General features: G+C 41.2%; 1 protein-coding gene across 3 annotated transcripts in view; it reads left to right on the top strand.

Moving 5' to 3' along the window:
- Positions 1-24,698, top strand: part of RSF1 (remodeling and spacing factor 1) — a 148,433-nt gene that overhangs the window by 78,039 nt on the left and 45,696 nt on the right. For all 3 annotated transcript variants that reach the window (XM_055118650.1, XM_055118537.1, XM_055118607.1), the window contains exon 5: positions 13,092-13,249. In XM_055118650.1, the coding sequence (XP_054974625.1) occupies positions 13,092-13,249 (158 nt within the window). The remainder of the gene's footprint in view (positions 1-13,091; positions 13,250-24,698) is intronic.

The raw sequence follows: 24,698 nt of genomic DNA, 5'->3' as shown, positions 1-24,698 counted from the left end.
TATAAGATGGTGGTCGCCACGCCGCCTCCTGGGAAAGGAAAGGCTGAGAGAGAAGCTTTTCCCCTTCCAGAGCGGCATGGCTTAGTTCACAGTCTAAGACATTTTGGCAAGAAGCTGCTGGTTGCCGGAAGTAGTTCTTTGGTCTCCAGGATCCTGGGCGTTCAGCAACGAAGGGGCCCAGGACTGTTTTTTAAATTCCTCTTTCTTCTCTTTAATTATTTGTATGTAGGAAAGCGATGGACTTTTGGGTGTTGGTTTTGTAGCCTGCCACTTTGCTATATAAACCTATTGATTCTAGGAGCTTTTCTGTAGAGTCTTTAGGGTTTTCTAAGTATAGTATCATATTGTCTGCAAATAGTGATAGCTTGACCTCTTCCTTTCCTATCTGTATGCCCTTGATATCGTTTTCTTGTCTAACTACTATGGCCAGAACTTCCAGTACTATATTGAATAGGAGTGGTGAGAGCAGGCAACCTTGTCTTGTGCCCGATTTTAGAGGGAAGTCTTTTAGTTTCTCCCCACTGAGAATGATGCATGCCATGGACTGCGGTAGATGACTTTGACTATATTGAGGGAAGTTCCTTTAATGCCCATTTGCTGATAGTTTTCATCAGAAATGGGTGCTGGATCTTGTCAAATGCTTTATCTGTGTATTTGATATGATCATATGGTTTTTATCTTTTCTTTTACTGATATGATGTTGATTGATTTTCGGATGTTAAACCATCCTTGCATCCCCAGGATGAGTGCTACTTGGTCATGGTATATGATCTTTTTGATGAGTTATTGGATTCTGTTTGCTAGGATTTTGTTGAGGATCTTTGCTTCTGTGTTCATCAGGGATATCAACCTATAATTCTCTTTCTTTGTGGTATCTCTGTCTGCTTTTGGCATCAGGGTGATACTTGCTTCATAGAAACTGTTTCAAAGTGTTTCTGATTCTTCAGTTTCCTGGAAAAGCTTTAAAAGGATTGGGAGTAAGTCCTCTTTAAAGATTTGGAAGAATTCACTAGTGAATCCATCTGGGCCAGGACTTTGTCTTTGGGAAACTTTATTATCGTTTCAATTTCCTTGATGGTTATAGGTCTGTTCAGGTATTCCAGATCTTCTTCTTCTTCTTCTTCTTCTTTTTTTTTTTTTTTATGATTGCCTTATGTTTTCTCTTTATATTCCAAATCTTCTTGGTTCAGCCTCGGATGGCTATAGGAATCCAGGAATTTATCCATTTCCTCTAGGTTTTCTTTTTTTTTTTTTCCATGGCATAAAGCTTCTCAAAGTAATCTCTGAGGATCCTTTGAATTTCTGTAGTTTCTGTTGTGATATCCCCCTTTTCGTTTCTGATGCTGTTTATTAGGGTTTTCTCTCTCCCTGTCTTTGTGAGTCTTGCTAGAGGTTTATCGATCTTGTTTATTTTCTCAAAGAACCAGCTCTTGGTTTCATTTATCTTTCATTTTTGTCTTTCATTTATCTTTCATTTTTGTTTTTTGGACTTCCATCTCGTTAATTTCTACTCTTAAGTTTGATTATTTCCTTACTCCTGCCTGTGTTGGGCTCCTTTTGTTGGTCATTCTCCAATCTCGTAAGCTGGTGGCACTACTTTTTTTTTTTTTTAACAAATTTAATATCTTTAATAAAATAGTTAATGCAGTGATCCTGTTGAGGTCCTCTCTATCTTATAGTATTTATATTTTGATTCCATACTCCTAAGTATTGATATCCCTTGTTCTAAAGTATTTTGTTAGAAGTGTTTAGTTATTATTCCTTTGTCAAAAAATCATGAAAGATGATTAGAGTGAACTGACAAAATTCTTAAGCTGGAGCTGGAGCAATTGTACAGTAGGTACAGTTGCACGCAGCCAACTGAGTTCGGTACCGGCGCCCCTGCTAAGAGTGATTCCTGAGCACAAAGCCAGGGAAAAAACCCTGGGACCCATAGCTGGTGGGACCCAAAAAACAAAGCAAAAAACTCAAAATCAGACATAACTAAAAATTACCAGTCTTAACATTTTTATTTATTTACTTTTTGTGTCTTTTGGGTCATACCCGGTGACGCTCAGGTTACTCCTAGTTCTGCACTCAGGAATTAACTCCTGGCGGTGCTTGTGGGACCATATGGGATGCTAATGATCGAACCTGGGTTAGCACAAGGCAAACACCCTACTCACTGTACTATTGTTCCAGTCTCTAGAATTGTTTATTAAGCCATAAGTCATCCTTCTTAACTGATAATTTTAAAAATATAACTCAGGGGCTGGAGCGATAGCACAGTGGGTAGGGCGTTTGCCTTGCTTGTGGCCGATCTGGGTTCGATTCCCAGCATTCCATATGGTCCCCTGTGCATCACGGTGTGACCCAAAAAGCCAAAAAAAAATGTAGCACTGTAGGAATTACTATAAATAATAAAAGTCAGAATGACAGAAACTAAAAGGTATATCACACCAGATTCTGCAGACATTAAAAGGATAGTAAGGAAACTGAACTATTTTGTTCATAATTGGTTCTAGTTATAATCCATCTAATTTTATACTAGAAGAAATAGGCAATATTACCAGACCTCTTTTTTTTTTTTTTAACTTTGCTTTTTGGGTCATACCTGCAGATGCACAGGGGTTACTCCTAGCTCATACTCCTGACAGTGCTTGGGGGACCATATGGGATGCTGGGAATCGAACCCAGGTTGGCTGAATGCAAGGCAAATGCCCTACCCACTGTGCTGTGGCTCCAGCCCCTATCAGACCTCTTTTTTATTTTATTTATTTATATAATTTTTTTTTCCTCTTTTTGGGTCATACCTGGCGATGCACAGGGGTGACTCCTGGCTTTGCACTCAGGAATTACTCCTGACGGTACTCAGGGGACCATTTGGGATGCTGGGAATCAAACCAGGAATGGCCTCGTGCAAGGCAGATGCCCTACCCACTGTGCTATCACTCCAGTCCCCAGACCTTTTTTAAAAGAAATTGGATCCATAATGAACTTTTGCAACTGACCAACATGCATTATTAAATTAACTTTACAAAACAAAATTAAACCAATTCTCTTTAATCTCTTTCAGAGAATAAAAGGAGAGAGAATATTTCCTAATTCATTCTCAGTGACCTGCATTATTCTAATTCCAAAACAGTATACTACTACCAAGTGAGATTTGTCCCAGGTAGGCAAGGCTGCTTTAACATTTGAAAATAAACCTGTTGGGGCCAGAGTGATAGTACAGCAGGTAGGGTGTTTGCCTTCCATGTTTCCAACCTGCGTTCGATCCCCAGCACCAAATATGGTCTCTCAAGCACCTCCAGTAGTCATTCCTGAGCACAGTGCCAGGAGTAATTGCTGAGCACCACCGGATGTATCCCAAAAATCCATCATCATCACAATCATAATAACTGGGAATATGATCTATCACATCATTAATTAGAAAAGAAAAGTCAGTGCTCTCAGTTAATAGATGCAGAAAATCTATTTGACAAAGTCTGTAGCACTGTCCTCCCGTTGTTCATCGATTTGCTCGAGCGGGCACCAGTAATGTCTCCATTCTGAGACTTGTTACTTTTTTTGGCATATTGAATACGCACAGGTAGCTTGCCATGCTCTGCTGTGTGGGTGGGATACTCTCGGTAGCTTGCCTTGCTTTCCGAGGGAAACGGAGTATTTGAATCCAGGTCAGCTGAGTGCAAGGTAAACGCCCTATCCACTGTGCTATATTGCTCCAGTCCTAACACACAAATGATTTTTTTTTTTTTTTTTTTCAGAAAAACCTTGCTCAGCTTTAGAAAGTTTAGATACACAAAAACTATTGTTTTTTCTTAGGAAGCTCAGGAACATGGTATAGATTTCCTTTCACCATTGCAGAAATTAGTAAGTCGCTATAGAGGACTCGGGGGTATAAGATTTAGATTCAAGTGTCATTTGGTAGTATCAGTAACAATGTGCAATTTTTTTTCTTTTCTTTTTCTGTTTTTTTGTTGTTGTTGATCCACACCTGGTGGTGCTCTGGCTTACTCCTCCCTTGTGCTCAGGTTTCACTCTTGGGAGTGCTCTGGGATCAAATGTGGGTGGAGTGTGCAAGGTAAACTCCCTACCCTCAGTACTTTGAAGATGTGAAACTTGAAAGGAACACAATGCGGGTCCCAAGGAGGCATGCTTGCTCTTAAGTCCTGTCGCCTACTTGAACCTGGCAATGCGGGCCTGTGATCTCCAGCTCTCTGAGAGAGTCATTCTATACTACAGCCATGTGTGTACAATCCCCAGGAAAGGGGCACAACTCCTGATTTGCATGTTTGTGTGCTGCAGCCAAGTGTGTGAAAACCATGTCCTGTGCATTTCAGCCAAGGGTGCAGCCTGGCAGAGCTCGAACCCTGTGAGTACCATGGTGAGTGTGTGAGCCCCATGGTATGTGAGACCTTGGTTGACTGTGAGCACTGCAGCTGTGTCTGTGAGCACCATAGCAGAGTATTTGAGTACTGTTGTGCATGTGGAGCACTGTAGCTGAGTGAGCACTGTAGGTAAGTGTGTGAGCATCAGAACTGAGTGTGTGAGCACTGTACCCAGTTGTACAAGCATCACAGCCATGTGTGCTAGAACCAGGCACCTTCACCACTGTAACTGCCCGAGTGGGGAAAGCAGGGAGAAAAGGTAAAAATGCAGTATCTTTTATTATCTCGTTGGCATTTTCCTAGCTCACATTTGTGATATACATTTGTGATAGCCTTTCAGACAACTTGTCAAAGGCAATAGATATAAAATTCATTTTGGGAAGTTCGTAAGGTAGTTTATTTTCTAGGAAATAAACTTTCAACTTTTGGGGGGGAGGGAGATGAGTAAATCAAGCACACGGTCTGAAAGGATTAGTCATGGGACTCAGTATTTTAGAGTTTGAGAGCCCTTGTTCCTTTGCCCCATCTTGTCCAGGCCTGGGCAGCACCATCTCATCAGGCCAACACCAACTGTCAGGCTCACATGCTCTCTAGGTGCTCTCAGGTGAGGCCCTGAAAAACAGCAGGATTTCAGATTCCAGTCTTTGTCAGCGCAATCTATATAGCCAGCGCAGTAGAACTCCATGCAAAAAATTTTGTGGATACTGACAAATACTGACAAATTGAACTGGAGCGATAGCACAGCGGGTAGGGAATTTGCCTTGCATGTGGCCGACCCGGGTTCAAGTCCTTCGTCCCTCTCAGAGAGCCTGGCAAGCTACCGAGAGTATCCCACCCACGCAGAGCCTGGCAAGCTCCCTCTGGTGTATTTGATATGCCAAAAACAGTAACAACAAGTCTCACAATGGAGACGTTACTGGTGCCCGCTCGAGCAAATCGGTGAACAGCGGGATGACAGTGCTACAGTCTTTCTTTATGTTGTATTTTGTTTTTTGAGGGCCCCACCAATGTTTGGTGCTCAGAGCTCTACACTAAAGGATCACTCCTGGTGCCCGCTTGAGCAAATCGATGAACAACGGGACAATAGTGCTACGACAGTGCTACTGATAAATTGATTTTAAAATGTATGCATAGTGGCAAAAGACCCAGAAAAGCCTAGTCAGTATTCTCAGCATTGAAGAAGATAGAAGATTAATAGTACGTGACTTTTAGATTTTACTTCGAGCTAGCGTAATTTATTTTGTCTAAATTATAAGTTAATATTATGTTTATATATGGTGAATGTTATACATAAACTTCAGTAATAGATCTCTTAGAGCTATTCACAGAGATCTTCAGAACATATACCCCACAAACAGGCAGGATTATTGAAAATAAATGGAAAATTAGGAAAGATAGATATAGGAGAACTTTTTTTTCAATACTTCATTACATTTATATTCAAACACCAATCCCATCACCATCACACCTTTCTACCACCATATTTCGGGTTTTTGTTTATTTGGTTTTTTTGTTTTGTTTTGTTTTTTGCTTTTTGGGTCACACCTGGTGATGCACAGGGGCACTCAGGAAGAATTACTCCTGGCTGGCGTTGAGGCGTGGTCTGGGCATGTGGAGAGCAGCCGTGAGCATGGCAGCGGTTGAATTCTGGAGGTTTTCAGCTGCCAGGGCTGGGTCCCTTGGGGCAGGGAGGGTTTCACCGGCTTCCCCCCTCTCCGGGGCATCCTAGATGAAACAGCCTGGCATGGGGTCCAGCGACATGGTTATGGCTTATGTTGTATTGTGCTCCCTTCCGGGAGAGAAGGATATGTCACTTAGTTTGTGTCCGATGACAAAATTGCTAGTGTAGTTTAAACAGTGTAGTGCTGTAAAAGAACAGCCAGCAGATCACAGCTCTATAAGCACAAGCCGTGAGAGATAGAACTGACAGACTGATAGATTAGATGACTTTATAAGGAAAAGTTTCTGCTCTATAAAAAATAATAAAATTCAGACTGGTTGAAGACATTTTCAAAATGCATATCCTGGGTCCAGAAAGGTGATATAGTGAGAAGGGCACTTGCCTTGTCGGCAGCTGACCTCTGTTCCATCGCTGGCACCTCATGTGGCCCTTGACCCCAAAGCAAAACAACAAACAAAAAAGATGCATATTTTATATTGTCTGGAGAGATAGATCAGGAGTTTGGGGCACATATATTTTATGTACAGTAGCCCCAGTTCCATAGCTGATGCTTCTGAACCCCAAAGCATCATTTGCTTAGTCTGGCTTTTGGCATCTGTCTGTCTTTGCAAATCTAACCAGGAGCCTGGGTCTCCTGGCCCTGAATCTGGCTTGGGAAGGCTCCCATAAAGTGTTTAAAAAAACAACAAACAACTCAGACTGATTAGATAAAGGGTTTACCCAAAACATACAAAGAATTCCAGTACAAAAAGAAAGCAGTGTGATTTTAAAATGCATCAGTTTGGGGACGAAGCTATAATACAGCAAGTATTTTTTTTTGCTGTACCTTGAATGTGGCTGACCCAGGCTTGATCCTCAACTGTAGTGGGATTGCTTGGAGCACATAGACTAGAGACTAGAGACCAGCGTGGGACAATGAACTTTGTATGACCTGCACTGGGGGCTTGGGAGAGTCCTGTGCAGAGGGCCTCTTGAAAGAGGGGCCTTGAAGGTAAAACCTACCAGCAAGATAAGCAGGGCACATCCTGCCCGTACATACTTCTCGTGCTCTAAGTAACCTTGGGAATAATTTGACTTGGTATTTTTAATGAGAACATCTTGAGACAAACACAAAATATGTCTAACCCATGAGAACGTCTTTGGACTTGGCTACGTGCCTGGGCCAAGGTATGCAAATAATATAAAACTGCTTGCTTGAGAATAAACGGGGCCTTCAGCCTCGATAGCTGCTGGTCAACACATCATCTCTGAGTCGGCGGTCTTCATGCCGGAGCTGGACTCCGGCACTCAACATTCCGTATGGTCCTCCGAGCACCGCTAGGAGTAATTCCTGAGTGCAGAGCCATGAGTAACCCCTGAGCATTGCTGGGTGTGTGACCCCAAAAAACAAAATAAATAAATAAAATCCATCAGTTTGTAACTGAAACCCCTACCAAAGACGATCCTCCACAGTCCTTGAGAAGAACCTCTGCATTACATGCCGTCAAGGTAAAACAACAAATGCTATTGCACATCTAGGATAGTCAAGAATCAGAACATTAATACAACAAAGTGCTGAAACCATGTGCAGCAGTAGAACTTCTCTCACTGCAGCAGAAATGCAACATAGCATAGTCAATTCGCAAATAGCTTTGGTGTTTTCATTCCCTAATTAAGCATGCTCCTAGCAGTTATACCCTTGGTATGTTCAATAGATACAAACGCAAGAATCTGCTCACAGCTGTGTTAACTTTTTCACCCTTGCCAACACTTGGGAGCAGCCAAGGCGCCCTGCTATAGTTCAATAGTTTTACGAATGGGTAAATAAACTAGTCTCTCAGGACAGTGAAAGTCTATTCAGTGCTGAAAATAAATCTCTCGGAGTGAGAAGATAGTTTGACAGGGTGGAGTGCTTGCCAGCATGTGCTTGTCCAAGTTCCTTCATCCCCAGCACCACTTGGTCTCCTGAGCACTAGGCATAACCTCCCCCCCCTCAACTCCTGGGCACTGCATGGAAGCCACCCCTCAATAAATGAAAAGAAGTGGAGGAACCTTGATAAGTTCTTTTGCTTTCCCCTTTTCATTTGGGACCACACCTGGTGTGAGACTTAATTTGTTGAAAACGCTTATGTTAAGTGAACTGTGTTGTTTCAACTTTATGACTTCATTAGAACAGGAAGAACTATGGAGATCGAAAAACAGGAATAAAATATAAACAGTGGTCATCATTGGGGCCGGAGCCATATCCCAGAGGGTAAGGTATTTTTTTTGTGTTCAGCTAACCCGGGTTCAATCCCTGGCATCCCAAATGATCCTCCAAGCACCACCAAGAGTAATTCCTGAGTGCCGAGCCAGGAACCTCTAAGCATTGCTGGGTGTGACCTCCCTCTCTCCCCACTCCCTACCCTCCTTCTCCCCTCCCCCTGAAAAATAATCCAAAAACAGTTGTCATCAAGGTGTGAGGGAGAATGAATCTCCAAAGCATCTAAGTTTGATTGGGCAGTAAAACCACTTTGCATAACACAAAAATGACGTCCATATTAGTGTGTGTGTGTCCATGCCCACAGAATGTGCACAGAGGAAGCCAATGTAACGCTGACTCTGGAGATGGTTGCCAGGGCAGCCTCAGCGTCTCTTTGCATTGTGTCCCACACGTGAATGTTGTGCACCTGTGGGGAGAGGGACAGGGGTGGGGATTTTATACACTGCGCTGTGTTCTGTCCTTGTAGTTGACATGAACATTAACCTGCTGTGACAGAAACTGTTATATTAAAGGCCAGAATTTCACTACAGTCTTAAACCTTCCATTTCTGTTTGTTACGAAATCAATAAATGTGGGATTAAAGCATAGTTAATACATATTATAGGCAGGTAAGGTGTTTGCTTTTCATGCGGCTGTCCCCAGTGTGATCCTCAACACCCCGTTTGGTCCCCCCCTCCCAAACACTGCCAGGAATGATCCCTGGGTAGATCCAGAAAGAAGACCTGAAAATAGCCTGGTGTGACGCAGAAAACAAAACAAATGTATGTGAGGTGGTAGTTTAATAATTATCTTTAGGAAGTATTTACTAGGTATTAAGTTGTATTTAGTTAGGTTTTTTTTCTTTTCTTTTTTTTCTGTTGTGGGGGCCACACCTAGTAGTGCTCAAGGCTTCCTCCTGGCGGAGGGAGGGAACTGGTACATCAGTGCCACAAACTTTAACACTATTATAGTCATATTATCTGAACTATAATATAAAAAAGTTAAACAAAACACAGATGAAAACAAAGCAGTGGACGGTGGTGGGAAAAAAACTAAGTTTTAATTCACTCTAGAAACTGTGGTTAGAAATTTTGCCTTTTTTTTTTTTCTTTTTTGGTCACACCACAAAAGGGGTTACTCCTGGCTTTGCACTCAAGAATCATTCCTGGCGGTGCTCAGGGGCCCATATGGGATGCTAGAAATCGAACCCAGGTCAGCCGTGTGCAAGGCAAATGCCCTACCTGCTATGCTATCGCTCCAGCCCCAATTTTGCTGTAATTTTTGGTTGTTTGGTTGGGTGGCAGGGTTGGGGCCATAATCAGGAATGCTTAGTGGCTCATCCCAGTCTGTCCTCAGGTCAGAAGTCTGGGAACCTTTTAGTCCTGGGAATTGAACTGGAGGTGGCTGCTTATTATTAAATGTTTTCATTTTTTTATTTATGTATTTTTGTTTTAAGGCCACACCTGGTAGTACTCAGAATTCACTCTTGGCTCTGTTTTCCTGGAATCATGTATGGCACGCTCAGGAGGTCATATGGGTAGCTGGGGATTGAATCTGGGTTGGCTGCATATAAGGTGTACTCTACTCTCTGGCACCGTGAATATTTGAGTATTTTAACTCTTGTGAGTATTTTAAGTTTAGAATATAGGGCCAGACAGATAACTCAACAAGCTGATTGTATATATTCTTCAAATGCAAAAGGCCCAGGTTTGACCCCTCACACTGAATAGACTCCAAAAACCGCCTGGATGTGACCCTAAAACCAAATATATAAAGATAAATTAGGGTTGGATAGTACAGCAGGTGGGACGTTTTCCTTGCATGAGGCCGACCCGGGTTTAGTCTTTGACATCCCATATCGTCCCCTAAGCACTGCTGGGAGTAATTCCTGAATGCAATCAGGAGTAAGTCTTGACCATCACCAGTTTGTGTCCCCAAGCAAAACAAAATAAAACAAAAAAGGATTTTTTTAAAATTCAAACTGAATCTCCTTGTAATTTTACATTATAGTTAACCAAAAAAAAAAAAGGCAGTCTCAATCAAAATTGTACTTTTTTGTTTATTTTTGTTTTTTGCGTTTGGGTCATACCCAACGATACACAGGGGATACTCCTGACTGCACTCAGGGATTACTCCTGTCAGTGTTCGGGGGACCATATGGGATGTTGGGGATCGAACCCAGGTCAGCCCAGCCACATGCAAGTCAAATGCCCTTCCTGCTGTGCTATGGCTCTAGCCCCTGTACCATGTTTTTTTGTTGTTGTTTTTTTTTTTTTTAATTTTTTATTGAGTCACCATGTGGAAAGTTACAAAGTTTTCAGGTTTAAATCTCAGTTATACAATGCTCGAATACCCATCCCTTCACCAGTGCTCATATTCCACCACCAAGAATCCCAGTATAGCTCCACCCCACCCCCTCACACCCCTACCCCCCACACGGCCCTAGCCCCCTCACCCTAAGCCCCCCCCCCCGCCTGTGTAACTAATAAATTTCACTTTACTTTCACTTTGATTGCATACAATATTTCAACAAAACTCACTATTATTGTTTGGAGAGTCTCTCCCCTAAAGTCAGACCTGCTGAAAAGGAAGCATTAGATAATTTGTTTTCCATTGCTGAGGATGAAGAGGTATGAGGTCGAGTGACCACACTTAGCGGCCTCTCAGTTTTGGGTTTCTGTAATTTAGTATTTTATTAACTAAGTCCAGAGAGATATCTGCCAGAAGTTGCATCATTGCCAACTTGTACTTCTCAGTTACATTATATTCCACATATGAGTGCAATCTTTCTATGTCTGTCTCTTTCTTTCTGACTCATTTCACTCAACATGATACTTTCCATGTTGATCCATTTATATGCAGATTTCATGACTTCATGTTTTCTGACAGCTACATAGTATTCCATTGTGCAGATGTACCAGAGTTTCTTTAACCAGTCATCTGTTTTGGTGCACTCTGGTTTTTTCCAGAGTCTGGCTATTGTAAACAGTGCTGCAATGAACATAGAAATACATATGCCATCTCTACTATACCTTTTTGCCTCTCCGGGATATATTCCCAGGAGTGGTATTGCTGGGTCAAATGGAAGCTCAATTTCTAATTTTTTGAGAATTGTCCATATTGTTTTCCAAAAGGGCTGAACCAGTCGGCATTCCCACCAGCAGTGAAGAAGAGACCCTTTCTCCCCGCATCCACGCCAACACTGGTTGCTTTTGTTTTTTGGGATGTGGGCCAGTCTCTGTGGTGTGAGATGATATCTCATGGTTGTTTTGATCTGCATTTCCCTGATGATTAGTGATGTGGAACATTTTCTCATGTGCCTCTGAGCTATTCGGATTTCTTCTTTAGGAAAGTTTCTGTTCATTTCATCAGCCCATTTTTTGATCGGGTTGGCAGTTTTCTTCTTGTGGAGTTCAACCAGTGCATTGTATATCCTTGTTATCAACCCTTTATCGGATGGGTACTGCATAAATATCCTTTCCCATTCTGTTGATTGTCTTTGTACTTTGGTCACTGTTTCTCTTGAGGTGCAGAAGCTTCTTAGTTTGAGATAGTCCCATTCATTTATCTCTGTTTTCACTTGCTTGGCCAGTGGCGTGTCAGCTTTGAAGATATCTTTGGCTTCAGTGTCGTGGAGGGTTTTGCCGACCCTGTCTTCAATGTACCTTAGGGATTCTGGTCTGATGTTGAGGTCCTTAATCCATTTTGATCTGACTTTTGTACATGGTGATAGGTGGAGGTCTAAGCCCATTTTTTTGCATGTAGCTGTCCAGTTTTGCCAGCACAATTTGTTAAACATGCTTTCCTTGCTCCACTTCGCCTTTTTTGCTCCCTTATCAAAGATTAGATGGTCATATATTTGGGGGGATGTGTCAGAGTATTCAACCCGGTTCCATTGGTCTGCCGCTCTGCCTTTGTTCCAGTACCAAGCTGTTTTAATGACTACCGCTTTGTAGTTGAGTTGGAAGTTGGGGAGGTTGATTCCTCCCATTTTCTTTTTCCCAAGAATTGCTTTAGCTATTCGTGGGGGCTTATTGTTCAATATGAATTTCAGGAGCACCTGCTCCATTTCTTTGAAGAATGACAAGGGTATCCCTATAGGGATCACATTGAATTTGTACCGTGTTTTTTTTTTCTTTTTTTTTTTTTCCATTTTGGGTCACACCCAGAGATGCTCAGGGGTTACTCCTGGCTTATCACTCAGGAATTACTTCTGGCAATGCTTTGGAGACCATATGGGATGCTGGGAATCGAATCCGGGTTAGTCATATGCAAGACAAATGCCCTATGCTATTGATTCAGCCCTTGTACTGTATTTTTAAAGCTGAGTTTCATCGTAATTTTTCAGGAAGGCAAGCATCACAATTTATGGTACCAAGTGTTATTACCTGTGAAGTTGGGAAAATTTATTTCAGTGCAACAAGACCTTGAATCATTTTATTTTAAAAATTACTTATTTAATTTTCATTGAATTTGTATTCTTTTGACTTTTTTAATTTTGATTTGTACTTTTCAACCATATAAATTTGCATTGCCACTCTAGTCAATAGAGGATGTCCTAAGATTCCTCTAAAATATTCTGGAGAGAGATTTATATATACCATTTATATATATATGTTTATATATAATACATATCTTTTAATATGTGTTTTGTACTTTACATTTATTTTTCAAATTTACAGTTGATTGTAGAATCAGTGACATGGATGTTCGAAGTGTAATTTTCTTTTAAAAATTTTTATTTCTATTTAAGAGGTCTTATCCTGCAAACAATTTAAGTATGAAGATGTTGATGCTGTCCTGTTATTTCCTTGTTTAGAAATCGAAATGAGTTGGCTGAGACGCTTGCGCTTCTAAAGGCACAGATAGAACCTGTCCTGCTGAAACACTCCTCTGGCCAACAGGATGCCTCTCCCCGGGACAGTCCCAGCGTAGAGGATGAGGAGACCAGGAAGGAGGAAGAAACGCCGAAACAAGGTTTTTTTTGTGTGTTTTGTTTTGCTTTGTTCTGTAATGTCCCCTTTTCCACTGCTGTCCTGATTCATGTCAATCTGATTCCTGGCTCAATTTGAAAAGTTAGATACTTTCTTTTAAAAAGATGATTTTTAAAATAATGGGGAAAAAAAACCCCAAAAATCCATTGGGTACTTTGCTCTTTTGTGTAAGCTTTTATATTTTTCAGATAAAGTATGTTCAGAACTTTTATGCACAATACTTTATGCATGGGCCGGAGTGATAGTACAGCCAGTAGGGCATTTGCCTTGCACATGGCCCACTCAGGTTTGATCCCTGGCGTCCCCCAAGCTCCACCAGGAGTGATTCCTAAGTGCCAGCCAGAAGTGACCCCTGAACATTGCTCTGTGTGACCCAAAAGCAAGAAAAAAAAAAAGCACAAAAAAACTCCCCAAAATATCTTATGCATAATACCATATCATAATATCTTAGTGTTCAGGTTTTCATTGTGGTGATTACACATAAAGTTTATCTTTTATCCATCACCCTAACACATGTGTCTTTTTATCCTATTTCATCCACTCTACAGTTCTGTGAGTTAAATTCACTTTGTTTGCACCCCTCACCACCATCTCAGAGGCCATCTCCCCACTGCTCTTTAGCCACTAGACGTACCTTGATAGTACCTCATGGAGCCACCTCTGCATTCACCATTCTATTTTCTGTCTCTGACTTTGACATCACTGGGAACTATGTACTAGAGAAACCATATAGCATCATTTCTGGCTTCCTGACTTTCCTGAATATAATGCCTTTCGTGTTCATCCATAGATGTGCCAGAATTTCTTTTTTTTTTTCTCCCCCTTATTGAATCACTATGAGATACACAGTGGTAAAGTTGCCCTCAATTCTACTGTCCCTGGGTATTAGTCTCATAATAGGGTTTTTCAGATCCTGAAATAAATGCAATCATTCTTTGTCTGTCCATCTCCCTCTGACTCATTTCACTCAGCATGGTACTCTCCATGCCCATCCATTTATAGGAAAATTTCATGATTCCATTTTTCCTGGCTGCTGCGTTGTATTCCATTGTGTAGGTGTACCATAGTTTCTTTATCCCGTCATCTGTTCTTGGACAGTAGAGTTGTTTCCAGATTCTGGCTATTGTCTTGCAATGAACATAGAATGTGGATGGCTTTTATGCAGTGTGATTTTGGGCCTCTACAGAAGCTCAGTTTCTAGTTTTTTGAGGAATGCCCCATGTTGTCTTCCAAAATGTCTGGACCAATTGACATTCCCGCCGCCAATGGAAAAGAGTCTCTTTCTCCACATATCCGTACCAGCACTGGTTGTTCTTGTCCTTTTTGATATGTGCCAGTCTCTGTGGTGTGAGATGATATCTTATTGTTATTTTTATTTGAATATCCCTATTGATTAATTATGTGGAGTATTTTTTCATGTGCATTTTGGTTGTTTGTATAACTTCTTTGAGGAAGTTTCTATTCATTTCTTCTCATTTTTTTTTAATGAAATTGGATGTTTTTATTTTTGCAAAGTTCTACTGGTGCCTTATGTAACTTTAGTATTAGCTCCTTATCAGATAGATGAATGTTTGGTAAATAATTTTTCTCATTCTTTGTGTCTTGGTCACCATTGATGCAGAAGCTTCTTAGTTTAATCTTCCTGTTGCTTGGCCGGTAGTGTTTCATTTTTGAAGATGCCTTTAGTTAGTTTCATTGTCATGGAGGCTTCTGCCTACATTTTCCTCCTGTGCCTTAAGGATTCATGTCTGATATTGAGCTGTTGAATCCATTTTGATCTGACTTTTTTGTACATGGTGATAGAAAGAGGTCTGAGTTCATTTTTTTGAATATAACTGCCGATGTTTTCCAGCACCACTTATTGAAAAGACTTCTATGAATCCACTTCATATTTCTTACTCCTTTATCAAAGATTAAGTGATCGTGTATTTGCGGGTCTATGTTAGGGTATCCAGCTCTATTCTATTCATCGGAGGGTCTGTACTGATTGATTCCAATAGTGTGCTTTTTCAATTACTAATGATTTATAGTACAGTTTGAAATTGAGAAATAAATAACATGGCTTCACAGCTTAAGATTTTGGAAAATGACCAGCAAAAGGAGGCCAAACCAGGCAGGATGAAGGAAATAATAAATCTTAGAGAAGAAATCAACAAGCTGGAATGAAAAAAAAAAAATCCAAAAGAGAAATGAAACCAAGAGCTGGTTCTTTTAAAAAAAGTTAAAAAATAAATAAATGACTAACAAGACTCAGAAAGGAAGAAACTTTTAATAAACAGAATCAGAAATGAAAGAGGGACATCACACGAGAAACCACAGAAATTCAGAGGATTACTTTGAGAATTTTGATGCCATGGAAGAAGAGAATCTAGAAATGGTTAGTTTCCTGGATCATATAATCTTCCAACACTTAACCAAGAAGATTTAGAATAGCTGAACAGAACTATCACTATTGAAGATATTTAAATGGTAATCAAAATTCTTCCCCAAAACAAAATTTCAGGCTCAAATGGATTCAGATATTAATGAATTTTTTCAAACCTTTATAGAGAACTTACAGTTCTTTTCAAGGTTTTCCATGAGTTAAGTAACAGAAACATTCCCAGACAGTTTCCATGAGGCATTTGTCACCCTGACACCAAAAGCATGCAGACACAACACAAAAAATGAGAATTAGAGACTGATATCCCTGCTTAACACAGATAGAAAAATCTGTAACAAAATCCTAGCAAATAGCATGCAACAACTCATCAAAAAGATCATATACCATGACCAAGTAGGATTCATTCTGGGGAATGTAAAGGTGGTTAAAACCCATCCCTACAAGTTCTTCCTTCTTTTTTAAAGAATGATCGTTTTATGCCTCTGACTCTTTTTTTTTTAATTTAATTTAATTTTTTTTTAATTTTATCACCATGTGGAAAGTTACAAAGTTTTCAGGTTTATGTGTCAGTTATACAATATTCAAACACCATCCCTTCACCAGTGCCCACATTCCACCACCAAAATCCCCAGTATTCTCCCCGCCCCTGCCCCCCCAACCCAACTGTATAACTGATGAATTTCACTTCACTTTCTCTTTACCTTGATTACGTTCCATATTGCAAAACAAAACTCACTATTGTTGTGGAGTTTCCCCCCAAGAAAGACAGCCCTACTAAGGAAGCATTTGATAATTGGTTTTCCATTAAAAGATTGTATGTTTTCAGTTTTTAGAGAAGGTCGCGCGGCCGCGTTGCTCACCAGAATGCCTGGCCTCTTCTGTTGAATGTGGCAAGATGGCGCCGAGGGTGGGTCGAGGGCGTGACTTCCGGCGGCCAGGACCACTTGGAGGTTGGGCTGGCGCCGCCTCACTCCAGTGCCCCCGCTCGACTTGGATGTGTCCCAGTCCCGCAAGCCGGAGCCGTGTTAGTTGCTGCTCAGTGTCGCCAGGGCTCCATCTGGAGAAGGTGTGCTGCCTGTACCTCCTCCGTCTGGATCCCCGGTGTTGCTGGCCCGGTTTTGGGCTATCAAAATAGCTTCTGCTTACCAAACTTGACATTAGCAAGTATGTTACTTAATAGACTTAATAGACTTAATTGATAGTAGATAATAGTAGCTGACACACACACCACTTGCCAATTTTGAATCCAGTTACTTTCCTCAGTCCTTTAGAAGTACAGTGTAATCCTCACCAGTTCCCTATGAAGAATTGCATTATATCCACCTTACCCCTCCCTTCCACCCTCTCACCCCTCACCTCTGCCTCCTTTTTCAGATCAGTTGAGTGAAACAGGGAGGTTTAAATAACTTTCAAGATTACAGAACTTCTTGGTAGCACAACCAATACTCACACCTGGACAGTCATCTTTCAGGGTCTGTACTTTTCTTTTTTTTAAAAATAATTTTAATTTTTTTAATTTGATGAAGAAAATGTGGCAGTTAATACTATTTTAGGATTAAAACTGATTAGATAACAAAGTTGTAGTATAAAAATCAGTAGGTCTTGATAGTAAATATATGTGAACATTGTCATATGTGATTGCAGGGTTGGTAAATCCTTGTCTACCTGTTTACTAAGCTTTTTATTATGTGGTTCAGTTATTTCCAGATCTATGATCTGGGCCAAAGAGTCGACAACGCAGCAGATGTGGGTGGTTGATAAAGCTGCCAGGCTTCCATAAGGGGAGGGTGGGGAAGAAGCTAGCCACCCTGACTTCAGAAAAAAAATAGAGTTCTCAGCCAGGGTGTCCGTACCTGAGATTGGTGTCTCTGCAGAGAATGTTCATGTCTGGTGGAGTTAAGCCTTTGGCACAGGGATAGTGGTGGGGATGGTGCTGCTATTGGCACCTTGGTTTGGCGGCCATTCAGCCCCCTGTCTCCCATGGCCCCGGAGGGTTTTCAGAAATGGGTGAGGGTGGCAATTCCTTAATGTTTAGCAGCTGGGCTAGTGAGTGAGTAGACTTGAAGGCAGATGTGGGTATTGGAATACTTTCCTATATAGTATTTTATACTTTCCTATGTAATACTTAGATATGTAGGAAATCGACAGTTTTCTTCACTACTGAAACCTTAGATTTTGTTTTTTCTTTTTTTGGTCACACGTAGCGATACACAGGGCTTACTCCTGGCTCTGCACTCAGGAATTACTCCTGGTGGTGCACAGGGGACCATATGGGATGCTGGGACTCGAACCTGGGTCAGCCCGAGTGTAAGGCAAACGCCCTACCCTCTGTGCTATCACTCCAGCCCCACTGAAACTTTATATTTCTTATGCCATCTTCTCTGACATAGTTTTTGTGTTCTGTACCATGGCAAGATCAAAGAATTATAATTTTTGGTTTGTCACTATTATACATAGAGGAGTATATCAAAAGTTGAAGAACAGAAAGTTATCATTGTATGGCATAATATTTAGAAATTAGGCATCAAGAGAAAAATGTGAATTGGACAAAGAAATAAGCAATCATTTTGATTTATGGAGTTAAAATAGATTTGTCTTTGATTTTTAGTTGTATCTAATGCTCTGGATCTATCCCTATTAATACTCTTTTTTTTTTGTGCTAGTTTTCCTGGCTCTCAAACCCAGGACATACCTGGGAGACCCGTAGTGCTAATGCTTACCTCTTTCTTATATAGGTGCATCAGGGGCTCCAAACCTCTTCACGCCCTGCTGCCCTTGCAGCACACCTCTTCCTGGGTCCCCTGGACGAAGGAAGTGCCCCCAATGCCCAGCTCTCGAAACCAAAACCAACCATGAGGTCACGTTCAACCCCACCAACTCTAAGGATTGTTGGTTTTGATATTTTTCCCCAAATACCTCCATAGTAACCCTGCAACACAGACGGGAATTATTAGATATTCACCTGCATGGCCACTGAATAGCATCTTAAAGACACAGGAATTGGTAGATTAACATATTATAAGGAGTAACAGCTTGCTCAAAAACCAATGAATCCGATAAGACCTCAGGTAGTGGGGAATCTGAAGCTCAAAATCAAAGGATCTGCAATCTTTAAGAACAATGGGGACACAAGGGCATTCGGGCAGATAGGGATACAAGTCCTGTCAAACACTGAGCTCAGAGAGAGTCTCAAGTCTCATTGATGAGGAATTCAAATCAATGCTCCATATAATGGCTTAGCAATATTCCAATTTTCACTGGAAGAAAATTCAACCACCTGAAAGATGAACATCCGGGCTGGAGCGATAGCACAGAGGGTAGGGTGTTTGCCTTGAACACGGCTGACTCAGGTTCGATTGCCAGCATCCCGTATGGTCCCCCGAGCATTGTTAGGAATAATTCCTGAGTGAATGAGTCAGGAAAAACCCCTGTGCATTGTTGGGTGTGTCCCAAAAAGCAAAAAAAAAAAAAAAAGATCAATACATCCAGGGTATCATAGGAGTTCATAAAATAGGTAATTGAAGGAGTTGAAAAAACAAAATTGCTGGGCTGGAGCGATTGTAAAATGGGTTGGGTGTTTGCCTTGCATGCAGCCAACCCGGGTTTTATTCGCAGCATGCCATATGGTTCCCTGAGCACAGGCAGGAGTGATTCCTGAATACAGGTCCAGGAGTAACCCCTGAGCAAGAATGGGTGAGACCTAAAGAGCAAAAAAAAAAAACAAAAAGTAAACCCCAAACCAAAACAAAAAACCCCAACAATAGTAAGCCATAGCAACAGGAATCAGCACGCCTCAGGAGGATTGTATCAATGATACCGAAGACAAAGTTCTAGCCATCACCAATCATGAAGTGACAAAATAAAAGAGACATAAACAAATGGAAGAAAATGTAAGATTCGTGACAGAAAATAGCAAGAGAAATAATCTTAGAATTATAGGAATACCAGAAGGGGGGGGGAGGAGGAAAGGGGAGAAGAACAGCTGGTGGGAGACATAATAAACTGGACCTTTCCTGATCTCTGGAGAGAGGCACTGCACAGATTTAAGAGGCCCAAAGAGTACCAAACAAAACAGACCCCAAACCCCAGAACAGTGCCAAGATGAATAGTGATATGACAGGGTAAACTGGAAACACAGAGACAGACTATTTAAAGTAGCAAGGAGGAAAAAACCCTCAAACCCAAGGGAAACAATGTAGGAATCACAACAGTCAAGGAAAGATGGAAAGATGACTTTCAGTCAGTAAGAGCAGAACCGACTTGGGCTGGAGCGATAGCACAGCGGGTAGGGCATTCGCTTCACGCGCCCGACCCAGGTTGATTCTGAACATCCCATTTGGTTCCCCTGAGCACCGCCAGGAGTAACCCCTGTACATCCCCTGGTGTGACCCAAAAAGCCAAAGGAAAAAAAAAAAGTGGAACAGACTAGCCAAAAAAAGAGAAGGGGTTGACATATTCAAAGTACTCAATGACCCAAAAAAAAAAAAAAAAAAAAAACCCTTCCTGCCTAGAGTCCATTACCCTGCAAAGCTATCATTTAGATCTGAGGAAGGGGTAGGAACTTTTTCAAACAAGAGGTTTTGTGACAACTAAACCAATCCTGCAAGTATTATTGAAAGGCCACCAATAAAAAGCAAGTGAGACTCTCAATGTCAACTAAACTCTCCCGTAAAAAGGCACAGAGTGGCTGAATGGACCAGAGGAAGAAAATTCATCCATCTGCTGCCTACAGTAAACACACCTGAGCTCAGAGGATGAATACAGATTCAGAATGAAAGGATGAAAAACAACTGTAGAAGCCAATGGAATACAAAACAAACAAACAAACAAACAAAGCTTCCATCAGACCACACAGCATAGCATCCAATATAAAGAGAGTAACTGGAGACAGTGATGGATACTGCTTACTGGTTAAGGGAACAGTCGATCAAGAAATACTGGCATCAACATTTTGCTCAAATTAAAGGCTCAGCAAAGTCACTGACAGAAACACAACAGTACTGGGAGATGTTAACACTCTGCTTTTGCCACTCTAACCCTCTAGTTAGATCCACTAGACAGCGTGACCAGATGGAATCTTAGTTAATGAGACAAGAGCCCAAAATGAGGAGCTGAAAGAATTGGGACCCTTGGACATATACTGGGCTCTTCATCCACCTGAAGACAAATGCACATCCTTCTCTAGTGCGCGTGGAACATTCTCCAGGATAGATCACAGATCAGGGCATAACTGAAACATTCACAAATCACAAGTATTGAAATCATATAAAGCACTTGTGTTTCTGGCAGACCACAATGCCATGCCAGAAAGAAGAGGAGGAGAAACTTCCAACACTTGGAAGCTGAATAAAAACACTGCGAAAACAACAAGCAACTCGAACAAAGAGGAAACTAAGGAAAAATAAGATTCCTTGAAACTAGTGAGAACAAAGATACAAGCTATCTGAATCTATGGGATACAGTGATAGCAAGAGCTGTATGTGTGTGGATCTGGGGGGCGGGGAGGGTGGAGATTCATAGCAATACAGGCTTACATTAAGAAAGAAGGGAAAACCATTTCAACAGCCTAAACATACATCTCAAAAATCTGTAGAAGGAACAGCAAACATACCCAAAGAGTAGTAGAAGGAGGGGAACAGTAAAAACTAGAGGAGAAATCAACAGCACAGGAACGAGGAAAGCAATTCTAAGTCTCAATGAAACAAGGAGTTGGTTCTTCGAAAGAATAAACAAGGGAGATAAGCCTTTAGCTAGACTCAGAGGAAAAAAAGAGAAAATGTTCAGATAAATCAGATCAAAGATGAAAGGGGAGAAATTACAACGGGTCCTTCAGAAATTCAAACTGAGAGATTACTATAAACAACTTTGAGCTCTTACTTTAGCTGGAGAACCTAGAAAAAATGGGTAGATTCTTAAGAGTCATGCGATCTCCCAGAGTTGAATGAGGAAGAAGTAGAAAACCTAAGCAGACCCATCACAATTAAGGAAATTGAAACAGTAATTATGAACCCCTCAAGAACAAAAGTTCCAGTCCTAGCAAGAACTTCAGAGATGATGTACTCCTCAAGCTCTATCAAAATATCAAAGAGGAGCCCTTCCCAACACTTTGTCTGAAGCTAACATTACACTAATACCCAAAGCAGAGACACTTCCAGGAAAGACAGCTTCAGAACAATCTCCCCGTGATTGGGGAGAATAGAAATCCTTAGCAAAATCTTAGCTAACCGAGGAAAACCGAAAAATCCTTAACTGTGTAAAACTGAAAGAACTCCCTCTGAGATCAGGTGCAAGGCAAGGCTGTCTACTGTCTCCACTTTTATTCAGTGTAGTATTAGAGGGCCTGGCTACAGCAATCAGGCAAGAAACACAAGCCAGAGGGATCCAAACTGGAAAAGAGGGAGTCAGATCATCACGTTTTGCAGATGCCATGATGATATACATAGAAGACCCTAGGAGTCCACAAAAAAGCTCCCCGAAACAATAATCCAATACAGCAAAGTAGCCGGCTGTATTGTCAGTCGCATTCTTAAATACCAAGAATCAGGGGAGAAAGCGATCAAGGAGTCCATCCCACGCAAAATTGTATCCTAAAGCATCAAGTATCTAGGAATCCACTTAACAAAAGACGTGGGAAATCTATACCACTGTTGGGCATCTCCGGATCCCCGGGACATAAAACTTATTCATTCTAAAGGACATACGCCCACCATTATTCATTGCTGCCCATGGTAGAGCAATTCATATAAGGACTCAACCTAGGTGTCCAGTGACACAGGAATGGATTATGAGGCTGTGGAAGGTGTGCACAATGGAATACTGGAATACTATGCAACTGCAAGAAACGATGATATCATACAGCCTGCTTGGAACTGGAAGATGCCTGTTGAGTGAAGTAAGCCAGAAGAAGAAAGACAAACATGGGATGCTCTCACTATCCGTGATACACAGAATAACAGGATGAGGAAATGTACTGAGCGGGGGTCCTAGGTCACCGTTGACTGCAGAGTTTAGAGCAGAGAAGGCCAGAGAAGGAAAGAAGTCAAAGGGAGAAGGAAGAAGTTAAGAAAAGGAAGTAACGGGGAACAGGGGCCGGGGCTTCGCTTCTACTTACTTGTAACGTGGCAGTAAGTATAGCCATACATCCGAAGCACAGACTCAACAACACCGGCAACGTGAGATCTAAACTGCAGCCACGAACATTGTAATGTGCCTGTCAGGGTGGCAGGCCAGGGATAGGGCGGTGGGAGTTCGGGGACGGAATGTGAGAACACTGGTGGAAAGAAGTTGACACAGGTGGTGAGGTTGGTGTTGGACTCTTATATTCCTAAAATTCAAGTTTCATTATCTCTTTAAATTACCGTTTTTTAACAAAAATATTTTTAGAAAGAGATTTTTTTCCTTATCGGTTTCAGTGAGTTTAGTGTTCTTTGTGAAAGGGGTGAGTGTCTTGCATCTTGCTTAATGGGTTCAGTCCCAACTCCCTTATGTGTCCCGGAGCACTGGGAGGAGAAATTCCTGAGTGAAGTGTTAGGAGTAACTCTGAGCATCGGTGGGTGTGAACCAAAACAAAAAATAAATATAGTTGAGATTTTTCTTTGATTTCATTTTTTTTCTCATCTCTTTTCGTCCCTCCCTTCTTCCCACTGTTGTATTGATTCTTCTGAACTAGATTTGTCTGTGTTGTACAACTTTAAACTTTATGTTGCATGTTATATGCATTGCAACTTCTTGTCTGTTTTTTCTTTTCACAAACCATATAAAACAACTTAATGACCTATTTATCAGTTATGACTTTATAGACATATTACCAGTAATGCATCACCGTTTATTTACTGTTTTGCTTCTTCTCAGTTTACATATTTTTATGGGACACATTTCTGTTTTCTTGGGAGAGACCAACTAATAATTGTCAGGTTTTTCTCTTAAATTACTTTAAATACAAAAATGCTGTGGATTTAAGTAGTTAGAGAAGTAGAAGAATAAGTTGAGTATGTTAAGAATAGAGTTGTTTCTATAGACTCACTGCTTTATTTAGAGATGAAGAAATAAAGACAAATCTCAGAATTTATAATATAGACAAAGAAATGCTGTGTACTGAATTATTCAGTACTGGTTTGCCAAGGAGCCTGGAACTTAAAGGTATTCCTTAATTTTGCCATTTTGTTACTCAAATCAAATTAGCTCAAATAAGATAATATTGGGGGCTGCAGCGATAGCACAGCGGGTAGGGCGTTTGCCTTGCACGCGGCCAACCCGGGTTCGGTTCCCACTATCCCATATGGTCCCCTGAGCTCCGCCAGGGGTAATTCTTGAGTGCAGAGCCAGGAGTAACCACTGTGCATTGCTGGGTGTCACCCAAAACACAAATGATAATAATAATAAGAAGATAATATTTTTAATGTTATTTTGCCATGGCTTAGTACTAATGAAATCCTGAGGTATTTTCCTGGTTGGGTTTTTGTTGATTTTGCAGTTTTTTCTTTTGTTTTGGTAGTGGGAGGTGATTTCTTGCACTGCGGTGCTCAGGGCTAACTCCTGACTGTGCTCCACGATTACTCTTGGTTGGTCTCCAGGGACCGTATGGGACGCTGGGGATCAAACTGGCTTGATCACGTGCTAGGTAAGCGCCTTACCTACTAGACTATTGCTCTAGACCCCAGAGGTATTTTTCTGAAGTAAATTATACAGAAGAAAGAGTTTGGTAACCTATTAATATTTATTAGGTACATTATTTATAAGTATGATGATTGATATTTTGTTTACCAAGATATTACTCATTTTGTCATATTTATTAATTTATTTATTTATTGCTTTTTGGGTCACATCTAGCAATGATCAGGGGTTACTCCTGGCTCTGCACTCAGGAATCACTGCTGGCGGTGCTTGGGAAACCATATGGGATGCCGGGGATCTAACCTGGGTTGACCACATTCAAGCCAAAATGTGCTGTACTATCTCTCCAGCTCCTATCCATATTATTTTATTTTATTCGATGGGGAGAGTTTGGGGCCACATCCAGCAATATTCAGTACTTGTTCTTAGCTCTGCT

This window comes from Sorex araneus, chromosome 1, assembly GCF_027595985.1.
Source record: "Sorex araneus isolate mSorAra2 chromosome 1, mSorAra2.pri, whole genome shotgun sequence".
Classification (NCBI taxonomy): domain Eukaryota; kingdom Metazoa; phylum Chordata; class Mammalia; order Eulipotyphla; family Soricidae; genus Sorex; species Sorex araneus.
The sequence above is the reverse complement of the archived record's forward strand: the minus strand, read 5'-3'. Positions and strand labels throughout refer to the sequence as shown.